Genomic DNA, 15,653 nt, shown 5'->3' with positions numbered 1-15,653 from the left:
AATTTAATTTAATTTAATTTAATTTAATTTTAATTTGCAAACAGATTGCTGTAAACTACCAGCAAGTTTGCAATGCCTTTATAGTTGCTACAAATTTACCTCTGCACCCTTGTGGCCAGGAAAGCCAATGGCATCCTGGGGTGTATTAGAAGGGGGGTGGTTAGTAGGTCAGAGAGGTTCTCCTTCCCCTCTACTCTGCCCCTGTGGGACCACACCTGGAATATTGTGTCCAGTTCTGGGCCCCTCAGTTCAAGAAGGACAGGGAACTGCTGGAGAGAGTCCAGCGTAGGGCAACAAAGATAATTAAGGGAGTGGAGCATCTCCCTTATGAGGAAAGGCTGAGGGAGCTGGGGCTCTTTAGCCTGGAGAAGAGGAGACTGAGGGGTGGCCTCATTAATGTTTATAAATATATAAAGGGTGAGTGTGAGGAGGGTGGAGCCAGGCTCTTCTTGGAGACAACCAATGATAGGACAAGGGACAATGGGTGCAAACTGGAACAGGTTGCACTTAAATATGAGAAGAAACTTCTTCTCAGTGAGGGTGACAGAGCACTGGAACAGGCTGCCCAGGGGGGTTGTGGAGTCTCCTTCTCTGGAGACATTCAAAACCCGCCTGGACATGTTCCTGTGTAACCTCATCTGGGTGTTCCTGCTCCGGCAGGGGGATTGGACTGGATGATCTTTTGAGGTCCCTTTCAAGCCCTGACATTCTGTGGTTCTGTGATTCTGTGACAGATGGGTAACTAGTCTGTGGTCTGAATGCTCTATGTCTTGTGGCGGTGGATTTTGCTATCAACAAATGACTTGTCAACAAGTAAAAGCCAACGGCAGCGTGCTCACACTGCTACCAGACGCTTGGGGGAAGGACACCCTGTAGGAGTCACTTGTGTACAGCTGGGACAGGTGAGTTACAGAGTTTGCCTGTGGCCTCGGTCAGTTACAGCAGCGTGTCAGTGCCACCTGCCGCTTCCAGAGCCTCATCTGCATGTCCCCGCCCCGGCCCCTCAGGCCCCGCCCCCGCGCCCCGCCCTCAGCGCTGCACCGGGCGGCCGTCTCCGCCAGGGGGCCCCGTCGCGCGGCGGTGCCCGCTCCTCCCGTCGCCCCGCCCCACCGCGCCTGCGCGTGTCCGGAGTCCTTGCGGCGGCGGTGAGGGCGCGGGCCGCGGACATGCAGCGCTGGGGACGCGTCTCTTGCGCGCTCGCTCGGGTACGGCGCCGGCAGGGACGGCACTGCCGCGGGGCGGGCGGGGCAGCTGAGGCGCGCCGCGCTTGGGAGTTCGGGCCTGGGGCTCTCCACACGCCCCCCTCCGCCGGGAGCGGGCGTGAGGGCGGGCGGAGCCGGAGCAGGCGCCCTAGGGCGGCCGCGGGCCTTGGCTGCGGCTCCCGCCCTTCTGCGCTGTCGCTTCCGTCGCAGGGAACGGGAGCCGCTCCTGGCCCGGCGCTGCCTCGGCCCGGCTGCGGTGACCCTGGCCCGCGGTGTGGCCGGGCCGCAGGCGGGCGGTGCGTGGGCTCGGGACCTGGTCCCTGCTGCCGGTAGTCTGGGCTGTCGCTCCTCCCGAGAGCCGAGGCGGCGTGTCCCGGCCCGCGGCGGCTGCGGGCGGAGGGAGCGGGGGCGGAGACCCGGGTGGCTGTGGAGGCCGGGGCTGTCAGGGCCCTTCCCGCCTTCGGACAGCACCGGCAGCTTCAGAAGCTTGCAGGAGCGTCCTGTACTCCAGTTACGGGATGATCAGTGCTGGTAGTAACTGTGCTGTCCCATTACAATAGCAAAAAAATTGTCCTTCAGAACCACCTCTGAGATGTGGCCCGTTGACGGGAAGCAGCCAAAGTGCATGGTTATGGAACAATAAGACTCTTTATAAGCTCCTGTGGCTGTGTAATGTATGTCATCAAATTGTTTGAGGCCCCGTGTGTAGGGTTGAAAGTTTGTGTGGTTAGAGGCAGCCTGCGGCGAGGCTGATGTATGTACACACAGGTGTGACCAGCCAGGCTGCAGAGCGGCTTCCACCTCTTGCTCCAGCCACTGCCCTCTGTGCTTAACTTATGTTGTTCCTGTTTTGGTTAACTGTTGACTCCAACCCTTCGTCTGTGTGTGGCCAAATGTTTATTTTTCTTCAAGGGTAGACATACACTTTTAAAACTAAGGTTTTTTTTCCCTTTCTAGAGGAGCCATTTTGATCGAATTCATCATGGTCCCCAGGGAATTTGTGCAGTGCCACAAAGGACCTATGCCGATCAAGGTAATTAATTGTGAAGAGTTTCTTTGAACAAAGGAAAACCTAACCACCTTCCCCCCCACCCCCTCAAAAAAGCTACAAAAAGCCAAAGCAGTGCTTCAAACTTAGAATAAATCTTCCAGGTGACAGTGGAATCCATGTCAGCATGGAGATTTAGATGAAAAATAGTGGCTTGTTTGCCTTGATGTCAAGCTAAAGCTATAAATAGAAGTTGAACTTTAAATAACATACAAACAGTGATGGTAATTGATATTCCGAAGGATATAGTGGTTACAAGATATGAATTATTTTCTCCTTTGCAAACTACTGATTTTTTGACATTCAGTGAGTATTTATCTTTTGCACTAAATATCAATAGAAGCTTTGTTGAAAAAATGTTATAATAAGCTCTCCAGACATCTTTGGTTAAGTTCTTAGAAGATTTATAAGAAGAGCGATGGGTCAGACAGAATTATATTTCTTGATTTCATTTTACATTTTTTGCCCTGTAGAATTTAAAACTGGCTGTTTTTATTGCACAGTGAACACCTCCATGCAACCTTTCCCTTTTTCCAAAAAGTTATTTTCAGATGTGAGATGTAATTTACTTATCTAAATCCAGTTTATTAAGTTGCATTAATGTTAATGGCTATTTTGCTTTCAAAAATGTATTTTCAAACACAGATTATTTCAGAAACGCTAATCTGGTATTCCTGTAGTAAAATTTTAGTTGCTGAAGCAAAAATAACTCAAATATTCTGTATTCTAGTTGATGCCGATGTCACAGTTATTGGCTCTGGTCCTGGAGGCTATGTTGCTGCTATCAAAGCAGCTCAGCTTGGATTTAAGGTAAGATGAGACCTTGCTCAGGTGACAGAGTATTCATCCAGATGAACTTGAAAGGTGTTTGTGTGATACTGAAAAACTGAAATTGTTCTGTCGCGTCCAGGGCCACCAGATGCTATTGACCTGTCGGTAATCTTTACCTTGCTTACCCAGATTATTGAGACGTGGAAATGGAGATGTGAAGGTTTACTGTCTGTAGCCCTGCTGCTGACAAAGCTGCCCAGGACAGCTTGCTTTTGACTGGAAGTGGTAACTGTGGTGGGCTTGTACTCTTGTGGAAGATAAAGTGAAAAAGGATTCTAGGGAGGAATTTTTCTCCAAAGAAAGAAAAGGGGTGGGGGAGTGGGTTGGGGAAAGAGACAGTGTCAAAAAGCCCTCTGAAAAACTGTCCTGAAGAACAGACTGAGGGAATTCAAAAGTGGAAAAAATAGTATTGAACCGATGTTTTTGAATGTGAGTAGAGGAATTCCATTGCCGTGTGAGAATTTTAGAGGCAAAAATAAGCATATAGAAATATTATGGTATCTAATTTACATTTATTTATGTTTGTCTTTAAATGCCTTTTGAAAGAGGCAGCTTTTATGTGTACTAATGGTGTGTCATTTAGTTGAGTGTATGAGAGTTACATGTGTATAATGTATTTCAGATTTTCTAAATTTACGAAAATACAGAGTGTGACTTTTGAAGGATGTTTTTCCTTCACTCTTTGATATGAGACCAACTTAATCTCTTGGCATTGTGTTATTCTTATGTGGAAATCAGAGAAGGTAGTTCTATCAGTCTTGAGCATATTCCTGGTGGCTGGTATGTCTCAGTGCTTCTGAATTGCAGCACCTGGACTTCAAGACAAAAACGAGTTGATCAGACCACCTGATAAGGACAGGAACTCGTGGTGATGAATGGATTTCCAGTGAAACACTAGAACAGGGATCCAGAGAGTGTGCAGTCTTCACCCTTGGATATTTTCAGAGCTTGGCTGTGCAAAGCCCTAAGCCACATCTTTGACAATGACTGTGTTTGGAGCAGGAGGTTTGACTAGATGCCCCTGGAGGAGCTCCCTTCAACCTAAGCTTTTATGTAATTCTGAGTGTTGTCTCTCTTGGGTCATTAGTCCCACAACTGGGTTTCTTGGGTATCTTTCAGACTTCTAATGTGTACCTGTACCAAAATGTAAATGTTTGAAACTCCATTAAGAAGTTTTACATCTGCCTGTGGCCTAGTGCAGATAATTGAGTTGTCTTTATCCACTTTTTTTTTCTTCATAAATACTCTTGCTTTTAGATGTGTGTTGTTACTGAGCTATTAGTGTCTGAGAAGAAAGGTGCTCAGTGCTACAGTTTTTAATTGAGACTGAGGCCTTCTGCCATGTAAGTTTGTCATCATGTACATCACGTGCTGAAAACAGGAGGAAAGGTAGATAGCGTGTCTCAGTGTGTTTCTGTGATTTGATATGGTGAATCTTGCTCTTCACGTTACCACCATCTGTATTTTAGCACAAAAGCAGGAATTTAAACGAAATTATGAAAGACTTTCACCGGGGTAGTCACTTCTGTCAGCAGGTTGCAGCTCTTAGAGTGTAAACCAAAGAACTATTATTTTGAACATGTATGCACTTTGCAAAGAAGGAGATGCCAATTCTTTTCCTTCTATATAAAAGGTTTACAATATTCTTTCACCCCCTCAGTGATCTGGTTTTGAAATTTTGTCGGTTGTTTGTGTGGTGTTTTTATTTGTTTGTTTTTGCACAGTTTGACATTGGCAAGTTGGTCACAAGGAGGTAAAATATTTTTCTGTCCTGGTTGATATTGACCTGGTTTTTGCTTGGCGTTGCTTTACTTGATTTTTATCCTTTATTTCTAGATAATTGGCACAACCTTATAACAAAGGGTCTTGCAGGATAGTGTGTTTAGAGACGGAAATGTCGTTTGTGGTTTAGGGGTTTTATTTTCTTTAAAGAATAGATTCCCTCGTGATTTTTAACATATATTAGTTCATTTGTCTGTTGTTTGTTTGTGATTACTTGTTTTTAGGAATCTTTTGCATTATTTACATTTTTTGCAGGTGTTTTTAGGTGGGTTTTTTTTTTTTAATTTGTAAGGGTAGCATCCTTCACAGAACTGAATGTTGTATTTGAGGCAACTTAGTGGATTTTTGAAGAACAACAGCATTTAAACTTTTATGAAAGTATCAATAGTGCAGTGGGGAGCGTGGCACTCTTCTGGTAGAGAATTTTGTTGCAAAGAGCCATTTTGTGTTTTTTAATTAAAGAAAAAAAAAACGAGCGAGAGGAAATCTGAGATACAAAATAAATCTAGGAATGAAATTAATTTCATACTTTTAGAGGAAGAGTTATTGGATAAATGCCTGGTCTTTGTCATTAATTCTAATTCATCAGGTACTCTGTAATAAAATTGTCGCATACTATTGCTAAAATGTTCTTTTTCCCCCCTTTTTCCTCAGACTGTCTGTGTGGAAAAAAATCAAACCTTAGGTGGAACCTGTTTGAATGTTGGGTGTATTCCATCCAAGGTAAGTGTACATAGTTTGTTCTAACTTTATTAAAACAACAGATACTACATGTATCACTTCCTAAACATCTCCTTAATCTAAGATTGACGTACTTTCTTTAAAAATTGAAATTGCAATCCAAATGAGCTGAGGATCTAAACAAATAACAGAGAGGTTTAAAATTTTATTTGCTCATCATAAATGTTTTGTTTGCCAACTCTGTTTTGTGGGCTTTCCCAAAAGAAAGAGAGGAAGAAAATGAAAACCAGACATGCGTACATCTTGGCACTCTGAGCTGTCGAGTCTGTGTTGTGACCAATAACTGACTACAGTGTTCAGTGTTTCAGGGGGTGGTACTATGTGAAGTTTTTGATCACTTTGTATCGGTTTGTGCAAAATAAACCTTTAGATTTGTCCAAGGTGATGCTCTTGCGTTAAAGGATGCTGAACTGGGTCACTAGGGGGGACTGTGTCACTAGAGAGGCACCTCTGATCAGTCATGAACTCTGCTTTTGGCTGGATGCACCGTGCTCTGAAGAAGGCTGTCTCTCTCCGTTGGCTGTAGAAAAAAACCTAGTTGATTAGCTCTTGAAGTATTAGTCTAGGCTAAGATGGTATCCTCACCAGCCCCAAAAGATGACCTGTAGAGTGGAGCAGTGTGGAGGAGTGCAGGTGGGGAGAGAAAAGGGAGAGTGCAAGGTGTGCACTCCAGGAGAAAGGAGAAGTAAGAAGCAATTCAGAAGAACCTAGTATTTGATATTGTCTGTCCAGTTTTAAGTAATGTCAGAACTAGGGCCTTGTAAAAACAGTGCTGTTGCTGGAGAGCTTTATTAGTCTGATCTGGTCTATCTAGCTGGGTGCTAATGAGTCTACCTCATTAGTACCCAGCAGTTGAAGGAAGACACTGGTGATGACAGGTTTGTAATGCTGTAGTAAAAGACATAATTTTCTTACCAGGATCCCTGCTAACTACATTGCTGTTTCCAACCTGTTTGCTCAGAGAGGTTCCATTAGGGTGGTAGGAGAAAATGCAGCATAAATACAAAGTTTTTAAAAGGGTATATTATTTTTCTTAAACATTGTATTAATAGTTCTAATGAAGTTCAGAATCTCTTAATATACTGAGGAAAAACTCACTAATAAAGTATTGATCAGCACAGTGTTACTTTGAAATCTGGGAACTTTGCTAGGATCTATTTAACTAACTTTTTTTTTCTTGAGTCCTTTTTTGTTTAATCCTCTGAAGTTCTTAAGAAAATACCTCTTAACCCGTGGCTAAACTTGGATGCTATCCAGAATATTTTTGAATGACAATAAGTTTCTTGAGAAGTGGATACTTAGGCTGAGGCAAAAACGAACTATTCAAAAACTCCTTTTCAAAAAGCCACCCAAAAGAATACATTTGGCATGGATTTTTTTTCTTTTTTTTTTAATTGCTGAAGTCTTAAGTGGTGGCTGTGTCTTCAACCATATTGGAGGTTACAGACTCAGGGTTGTGACAGGATGCGCAGTGGTCAAATGAAATTATCTTATTGTGACAGTATTAGTTTTACTCAAGTGTGTATATATAAGGCGGTTGTCTCAAAATGTGCTTTGAATGTTTTACTGTACCTGCTTTCAGTCTGTGCAGACTTGCACTGATGTCCTTGAAAAGATTCTGATCGTGTCATGTTTGGGATGGCTGTAGTGAATGACATAATTTTTCTTACCAAGATCTCTCCCTCACTATATTGCTATTTCTAATCAAAATACAGGTTTCTGCATTTCAAGCCACTGATTTATAAACATTATAAAAACTATTCAAACTTTAATTTTTAATTTTGAATGCCCAGTGACCTGAGCTAGCTCTAAACCATCTGTAACTTCAGCACAATGCCTCAACTACTAAATTGAACTCATGTATGTCTACATAGGCTAAAATAGGGATTTCAATATAGATTTTCCTCGTCCAGTTTTTCTGTATCCTTTTTTTGACAAGTAACATCTTGTCTGGCGTAATAAGGAAATTCTCCCATGAGTCAGTCAGAATCGTCTCTCTTTCCTCTCCTTAAAGTCTGTTCTTCTTTTTTTCTCTTTTTCTTTTCATCCTTGTGGAGTTGTGTCCAATTTCTCTGGTGAAATGAGCAAAAAGGATAGGTGTGAATTTAACTGTTTTCTACTTTTATGTTAAATACATAACTTTACAAAACACTTTCGTAAGAGATGTGGTGTACAATTTCTGTGTTTGAAATACACCTTTTTAAATACATATGTCAGACTTTATAATGAGAATGTTTTGCGAATAGTATCAGGGTTTTTTTTCTGATAATATAAAAATAATTAATTCAATAAATAATTACAAAAGTATGTCCCAGTTCACATATTTCTGTGTGTATTTTAGGCCTTGCTGAACAACTCACATCTGTATCACTTGGCCCATGGAAAAGATTTCGCTAGTAGAGGAATCGAAAGTGAGTGTGAAGAGCTATGTGTCAGTGCCCATTGGCATAAATGGTTTCCATCAACAAGCAAGTTTAATCATTCAAATCTGACTACTATAGTTTTCTAGTCAGAAAACTTTTTAGGCTTATAAATAATGTCCTTTATCTGTCTGTTGGAGGATTGGGGACACGTGTCTGTTCCTTGAACCCTGAATACATAAGTTATATTTGAAAAGTTCTGTACTACTTTTTAATGTAACAGTTGTTGAATGTAACCTTGAGCATTTAGTAGGGCCATTTAATACATCTTACTATGTCAGAGCTGTTAATTGTTTAGGTTAGCTCTTTAAAATAAAAACACTGCAATACTTACAGGGTGTTTTTTGTAACCTTAGTTTCAGGAATCCGTTTGAATCTAGAGAAGATGATGGAACAGAAGAGTGGTGCAGTGAAGGCCTTAACAGGTGGAATTGCTCATTTATTTAAACAAAACAAGGTTAGTTTGGATTATATACTGAGGTGTATCCATGATTTTTTCTGATCTGAATTTCTTGCTTTTGCTGTCGTAGTCTTGCCACATATATTAATTGGGGTGACTGACTCAGCAAGGGCAGAATTGTAACGCTTCTCTTGTAGGAAATTTTTTAAATGAACAGTTACTTCATTCTCTATCTACTTAAAAGAATAGTATACAATTACTCTCTGATTTGTACCAGATGGTGATACAAAGGTATGCGTTAGCAGCTTCTCCAAAGCTTTAGTGAGATTCAGATTAAATGTAGCATAATTTATGTAAGTACTTTGAATCTGAATTTACTGTGTTCTGATTACTAAAGGTTGTACATGTATCTGGATTTGGAAAAATAACTGGCAAAAACCAAGTCACTGCAACTGCAGGAGATGGCAGCACGCAAGTTATCAATACAAAGAACATACTTATAGCCACGGGCTCAGAAGTTGCTCCCTTCCCTGGAATTACTGTATGTATTTGAAATCCTCATGGTACTTTTTTTCAATGTGTTATATCCATGTAATTTAATGTGTAATACTTTTTTGCATGATTGCACTTCACCCTCTTTGTACTTCATATGTCATGTATAAAAGAGATTGTAAACATCCCTTTGTGGGTTTCTTTGTTACTAGATTGATGAAGATAATATTGTGTCATCCACTGGTGCGCTCTCACTGAAAAAAGTTCCTGAAAAGATGGTTGTCATTGGTGCAGGAGTCATTGGTGTGGAACTGGTGAGAGGATGTTTAAACCACTTGGACTTTAATTTATAAAGGAACAGGGTGTTACTTTTTTGTGTGATATTTGATTGTGTTGCTGTGATGTTTGTTTGAGCGAAAAAATGTGGGACAGTTGGACTTGTTTTATTCTACACTGTAACATTGGTAAAAAGTGATCAGTTGGCTGTTGTCTTGCTTTTGAAAAATGTACAGTCTGTGGTAAATATTAAAGAAATCTGAAGTTTACTCTTCAAAATCTCTTTTTACCTATATTGTTGTGACTACAGGGTTCAGTTTGGCAGCGCCTTGGTGCAGATGTGACAGCTGTTGAGTTCATGGGCCATGTTGGTGGAATGGGAATTGACATGGAGATCTCTAAAAACTTCCAGCGTATTCTTCAGAAACAGGGACTTAAGTTTAAACTGAACACCAAAGTTACTGGTGCTACCAAGAAACCAGATGGAAAAATTGATGTAGCGTAAGTGTTTAACATAAAACTAACGGAATGCCATATATATTTTTCCTCCCAATCCATTAAGCCTATTTAAAAATACATTCTGGTACATTTTTTTTTAAACAGTTCATTGACTTGAGTTGCTGTGCTAGCATAAAAGCAGTGTTGTTATAGTGAGATCAGTAACAAATACAGAACTCTAAATCATTCTTTTCATGGAAGATTTTTGCTTCTGGTATAATTAACATAAATATAATTGTCCATACTGTCATTTTCAAGCCATTAATTTTTGGCTGCTTACTGGAAGGGTTATTTTGTCCGTACCTCCTCTTGTCTCAAAGTAAGCATGGCAGCTTTTATTGCTTTTGAGCAGAAATAAATGAAACTATCCTAGTGTGTCTTTTAATGGCCACACTCAAACCCTTTGAATATGTGTGGATGAACAGCTAATATAAAAAGATGTAAAGCAAACTTGTTTTTAAAAAAGTCCATATGTATACACTACTTCTGTTATTTTTCTTGTCAATCTCTATTCAGAAACTGTAGCTTTGAGTTTTAAGAAAATTATGTTACTTAACAAAAGTAAGCTTAAATGTTTTTTCACTGGAATTTTAGTATGGTGACTTGTATTTGCTGTGCTGCCATACCTGGAGATAGTCTGTCCTCCACCATTGTAAAGCTCCTGCATTTGGGCTTCTTTTTATACCATGCTGATGCTGCCTGGATCTCTCATGTAGTCTGTTTCTGTATTTATTTAGAGTTTCATTTGGGTTCAGGAGTGCGCTTTTGAAACGCACTTCCTACTCATCCCCGCTTACCATGCTTTGGTTCTTGCGCTCTCGGAGCACGTGACCCACACTTGTTCTGGGTGCAATTAAACACAAAGATGCACTTGAGGGATGCACCAGGGCAGCTTCTAACAGGTGTTTGGTTCTCGGGCCAGAAGCAAGCTTGGTCAGGATACATGACCATACCCAACCCAAAATATAGGTAGTTTGGATGTCAAGTACTCAACACCAATTATTTTGCTGTACAGATTTATCCTATCAGGTCATGCTACTTGCTAGTGGATGTATACCCTGAATTTCTGCGTCTGAGAGTTGTTAACAAATGTAGTTAAGAGGTATTGTCCCTTCGTCCCTCTTCTCCTCAGCTCCTGCAAGGCAGAAGCATGGGGCAGGCTGAATACGAGTGTTTTGGATGCCAGATCCAGACAGGAGGTCACCATCTGGATCATATGAGTTACTAGTTAGAGAAATACAATGCTGAAAGTTTACAGCTTTGCATTTTTGCTACTTATTTTTCTACAGTGTTGAAGCTGCTGCTGGTGGCAAAGCAGAAGTAATAACGTGTGATGTGCTCCTAGTTTGCATTGGCCGACGTCCTTTCACAAAAAATCTAGGTCTTGAGGAACTTGGAATTGAACTTGATAAGAGAGGAAGAATCCCAGTCAATAACAGATTCCAAACCAAAATTCCCAAGTAAGTAAGACTAACTTTTTTTTTAACTGAAGCAGAACACTTATTTTTAAAAGTTTAGCCTACTAAAACACTCTTTGTTTGTTTTTAAATGCAGAACAGAGTTTTCTTAAAGCAAAATAAAGATTTCTGTTTATTTCAGGAACTAAAGATTTTTAGTTAACCTTTGAAGTTTTGTAGTTTAAAAGTCACTGTGTATATCTCATACCGCTCACACTTCTTGAAGTGTGGTCGTTCTGTGGAAACTGCTCTTTTAAACTTCTGTATTTCTTTTGAAATTTAGTATTTTAATCTGTTTTGATTAGAGTTTTCAGTAACATGTTTCAAACTGGCTATTATATAAGGTAGCCTAGGTGTGCTAGGATGTTTTTAAACAGTGTCTCATTCTGTTTCATTGATCTGATAGCATCTATGCTATTGGTGATGTAGTTGCTGGACCTATGCTGGCCCACAAAGCTGAGGATGAAGGCATTATTTGTGTAGAAGGGATGGCTGGGGGAGCGGTTCACATTGACTATAACTGCGTACCCTCTGTGATATACACCCACCCTGAAGTGGCCTGGGTCGGCAAATCAGAAGAACAGCTGAAAGAAGAGGTACCGTTCGTTTTCTTCTTGGGCAAAACTGTTTTCCCGTCTTGGGTGTGGTTTCACTGCTTAGTAGTTTAGCTACTTTTTCCAGGAGAATTTCTGCATCTGAATTTATTGCTTAGGGGGTGTGTGATTGAATGATTCTCCTCTGCACACCACTCTCCCAAGGATCACAGTTCTCTTAATGACTTTTATTCTGTGAAGTTAAATTAATCTTCTCTTTAATACCATCTTATACCCCTTTTGGTGGTTGTTTTTATGCATTGCGCTGTGTGTCTTATGTGTCTTATTTTTGTATTGCACTGTTCTTGTACTTACCAAATTGTATGTATGGTTATGTTGTTCTTGTTGGTCATTAACTCAGTAACACGTATCTGTTCTGTAGGGTGTAGAATACAAAGTTGGGAAATTTCCATTTGCTGCAAACAGTAGAGCAAAGACAAATGCTGACACAGATGGCATGGTGAAGATACTTAGTCAAAAATCAACAGACAAGATGCTGGGTGCTCACATCTTGGGCGCAGTAAGTATTGTAAACTGTGCTGCTGTCTTGGCCTTGTAAAGGTCTTTTATTTAGTGTTGCACAGTTGCAAAGTAGTTATCAAGTTAGGAGAAGTGGTGCTTGTAAAAAGAAGGAAGATTTGAGTCCACCATAGGCAGTTTTATTTACTGTTCTCCAGCTCTGCCCTCCTTCCCACTTTTCTGTTACTTTGGTGTTAGACACAGCATTTTTTCCCCCTAGAATTGCAAGGGTTAATTGTTTTCTCTGCTCAGTAATTTATTTTTTGTTTTAATGAATACTGCCAAATACTTGGAAGTCGAGGGAGCTGAGCAGACTGTGGCTTTTTCATTGTGGTTTTCTTTTTTCCCCTCTCTGAACTTCAGAATTCAGCAAAGCTGGTAACCTTACACTGCAGTCACCAAATCTGGAGTCAGCAACTTTTATGGAACTTTGATTACAAAACCTTTGTAAAGATGAGAGATCAGAAAACTTTATTTGGGAAAAGTATAATTTTCTGATGTCTCACACATTACAAAGTTAAACTCTGATCTCTCTTTGTTTTGTTTCTTAGCTTTAAATATTTTTTTTTCCCTAGAAAACACTTCCATTCATTTTTTTATACAGCTTTCATTAAGAGCAACACTAAAACTGCTCTTCATTTTCATGGAAAGGAATTCCTATGAATCGATATATCATCAACACTAGTGGATAGGCTTTTTCTTTCTGAATTAGATTCTCATAATTTCCTATAGGAATACATACTAAAATATTATGCTAGTTATTTTCTCTTACAATACCAGTCATTTAAAAATCAGCATGCCTTAAAGGAAGCACAGCTTTGGGTTATTGGTGTTTACTTCATTGGAAAATGGCTGGGAGAAAAATCTTAAGATTGTGGATCTGAATGCTAAAAATGTAACGAGATATCACTGGCTTTGACTTCTCAAGTAAATGTTCTCTGAGCAAATACACATAAATACAACAAATAAAGATGCAGATGTAGTAACATGCTTTTGCTTTTCTAATTACCTGACTTTCCAGGAGGGCATTGAAGTTTTGGGGAGGTTTCAGCAGTGCTAATATACACTGTATTAAGAGCTTTCAGAGTGCAGGTATTATCTGACCAGTATCTTGTAGTGGAAAAATGCTGAGATTTTGCACAACTCTCAATAGTGAGAGAACAAATACTCTTACTAAGAAATATGTTTAGATTTATGGTACGCTTGAGCACTGTCACCAGATTGATTAAGTACTTATGACTTAGAAAACATTTGAAGTGCTAGTTATAATACAACTTTTCTTTTCTAGCAGAAGGTGCTTATTTACAAGCTGTTAGTGATTCAAGAGAACCTGGACAGCTGCATAAAGATTTGTGCTAACTACAAATACCGTTAAATTACAGGGTGCTGGTGAAATGGTTAATGAAGCTGCACTTGCTATGGAATATGGAGCATCATGTGAAGACATAGCCAGAGTTTGCCATGCCCATCCAGTAAGTTTTTTCTAAACACTGTTGAACACCAGGATTACACAGACATGCTATAATTACATGTAACTATTAATGACTTGCACCTTTTTGTGTTTGCTCTCTACAGACGGTGTCAGAAGCCTTCAGGGAAGCAAACCTAGCAGCATCTTTTGGCAAAGCTATCAACTTCTAAAGTGAAAGTGCAGATCTTCGTATGTGTACAGTACATCTCTGTAAACAGACTGGGGGCCCTTACGGAAGGCTGAGTCTGAGGATTTTAGGACTGAATTAAGTGAATCTCTTCATTTTAAACATCAAATATTTAAACAAGTAGAGTTTGGAACAAGTGGAATTATCCAGTCTTGTGAATTAAATACTTATAATTACATGTTTATTTACATTATGAATGTTGCAGAAAAACAGCCTGACAGAGATTGTTCTCTTTTTGAAAACCAAACATTTTGCTGCTGCATGGGATTATCAGGTATGCTGGTCAAAGCTCTGAGGAAATGTCCAGCATACCTGCTGTTTTCTTATTTGAAGTAGCGATAGACTAAACCAGTTGAATGCTGGCACTTAAAATGCCGCTGGCACTTAAAATGCCACTGTCACTTCCGCACAAAAAAATGTGTTTCCTTCCGAAAAGATTAACTTCAGTATTTAAACTACTTCTTACATACAAGTACCAAAAGTTGTTTTGACCTAGTAGTGTTAGGATGTTGGGAGAAGAGGGCCTTGTATAGATCAATTAAAACTATATTGACTTTTTAAAGAGAAAATTACTCTGTGTGTGATTCTCCACACTCGTGTTTTCATATTGAAAACTCATTGGGAAGAATTGAGTGCTGATAGAGAAATTAAAGATTGAAGAAAAATTAATCTTACTGCTACTTAGTCTTTTTTGTTTTGAAGGGTTCCACTTGAAATGCTAGAACTGGGTAGTGAAGCAGCACTTGCTGTTAAGTGCTGTGCCATGAGGGTTACTCTGCACCTTCTGCACATAAGGGCTGCAGCATCAGCTCTCCACACAATTAAGACATACTTCCTTCTCTTGTTCTTCTGTTTTCTATTTTGTGCTCTCTTTCTGTCTCTCCTATAGCAAGAGAGCTTAATAAATATTTAACGTGGCTGGAGTGTTGTCTTGGGTTTTGTTTGCTCATCATCCTTGTTACTCCTTTTTATGTCTAGTTTGTCAAATACATGAAGTAACTCACAAACAAATGCCATCTGTGGACGATCCCTAATGTGCATGTGAAATGTGCCCAATTCCAGTAGCTCATTTTAAGTTTTGTTTTGCAGGGTGCCATTTCTTCTTTTTATTAGGCTCTTCTGCCTTGAAGGAAACCTTAATATCTGCTGATATTGCATGTCTTTTTTTCATTTTGCCATTGGAATAGTAGATAAGAAATGTGCATTCAGAAAATGGTACAGAAGCTACTTGGTTTTGTGTGGTTAGAGATGGTCATACCCTTCTGCCTTTCTTTAGAGCATCTTATTCAAGTATTGATCCATTATCCATACTGAGTGATAGAAATATATGCCAACATTACCGTTTTATTAGGATGTCAGTTAATCAACAAACACCATTATACTGTTCTTATTTCTTTTAACTCCTGTTTTAAATGTAGATGGGAGTTCAACCACGACAGCTCATTAAGCTTATCACCAGGATATGAGATAATCCAACTCATGGATCTGCTGGGTTAAGTGAATTAATGTGGATTTGCTTTCAGGTGTTAGTAGGAAGTTTCTAAAGGGAAAGCAAAGGTGAGACAATAGTCAGGGAAAGAAAACTTGATTCTTTTGATAGATCTTGGCATTTCTGAATCACTTCTACGCACTGAAGGTAAATGCTATTAAGTGTTAAGCTTGTGCTTCACAAGTTCTTCGTAGAAGCTCTGCTCTTTCAGGAACAGCTTTGTGTCCATTGCCTCCACCTGCCTCAA

At 40.0% G+C, this 15,653-nt stretch overlaps 1 protein-coding gene across 1 annotated transcript; it reads left to right on the top strand.

Moving 5' to 3' along the window:
• Positions 1–1,054: 1,054 nt before the first annotated feature.
• DLD (dihydrolipoamide dehydrogenase) lies at positions 1,055–14,835 on the top strand. Its single transcript, XM_065049022.1, has 14 exons — positions 1,055–1,205; positions 2,160–2,235; positions 2,981–3,060; positions 5,518–5,586; positions 7,946–8,015; positions 8,381–8,481; positions 8,822–8,965; positions 9,129–9,230; positions 9,503–9,693; positions 10,980–11,150; positions 11,554–11,743; positions 12,123–12,260; positions 13,642–13,731; positions 13,835–14,835. The coding sequence occupies exons 1-14, from the start codon at positions 1,167–1,169 to the stop codon at positions 13,898–13,900; spliced, it is 1,527 nt and encodes a 508-aa protein (XP_064905094.1). The 5' UTR covers positions 1,055–1,166; the 3' UTR covers positions 13,901–14,835.
• Positions 14,836–15,653: the final 818 nt, after the last annotated feature.

The sequence above is a fragment of the Columba livia genome, chromosome 1 (assembly GCF_036013475.1).
Source record: "Columba livia isolate bColLiv1 breed racing homer chromosome 1, bColLiv1.pat.W.v2, whole genome shotgun sequence".
Classification (NCBI taxonomy): Eukaryota; Metazoa; Chordata; class Aves; order Columbiformes; family Columbidae; genus Columba; species Columba livia.
The sequence above is the reverse complement of the archived record's forward strand: the minus strand, read 5'-3'. Positions and strand labels throughout refer to the sequence as shown.

What these genes read in the sequence shown, in the direction of transcription:
- DLD (XM_065049022.1), top strand. Translation starts at nt 1,167, where the DNA reads ATGCAGCGCTGGGGACGCGTCTCTTGCGCGCTCGCTCGG. An exon ending in GAGTCATTGGTGTGGAACTG is followed by an intron (nt 9,231 to 9,502) that starts GTGAGAGGATGT and finishes TTGTGACTACAG; the next exon opens with GGTTCAGTTTGGCAGCGCCT. An exon ending in GATGGAAAAATTGATGTAGC is followed by an intron (nt 9,694 to 10,979) that starts GTAAGTGTTTAA and finishes ATTTTTCTACAG; the next exon opens with TGTTGAAGCTGCTGCTGGTG.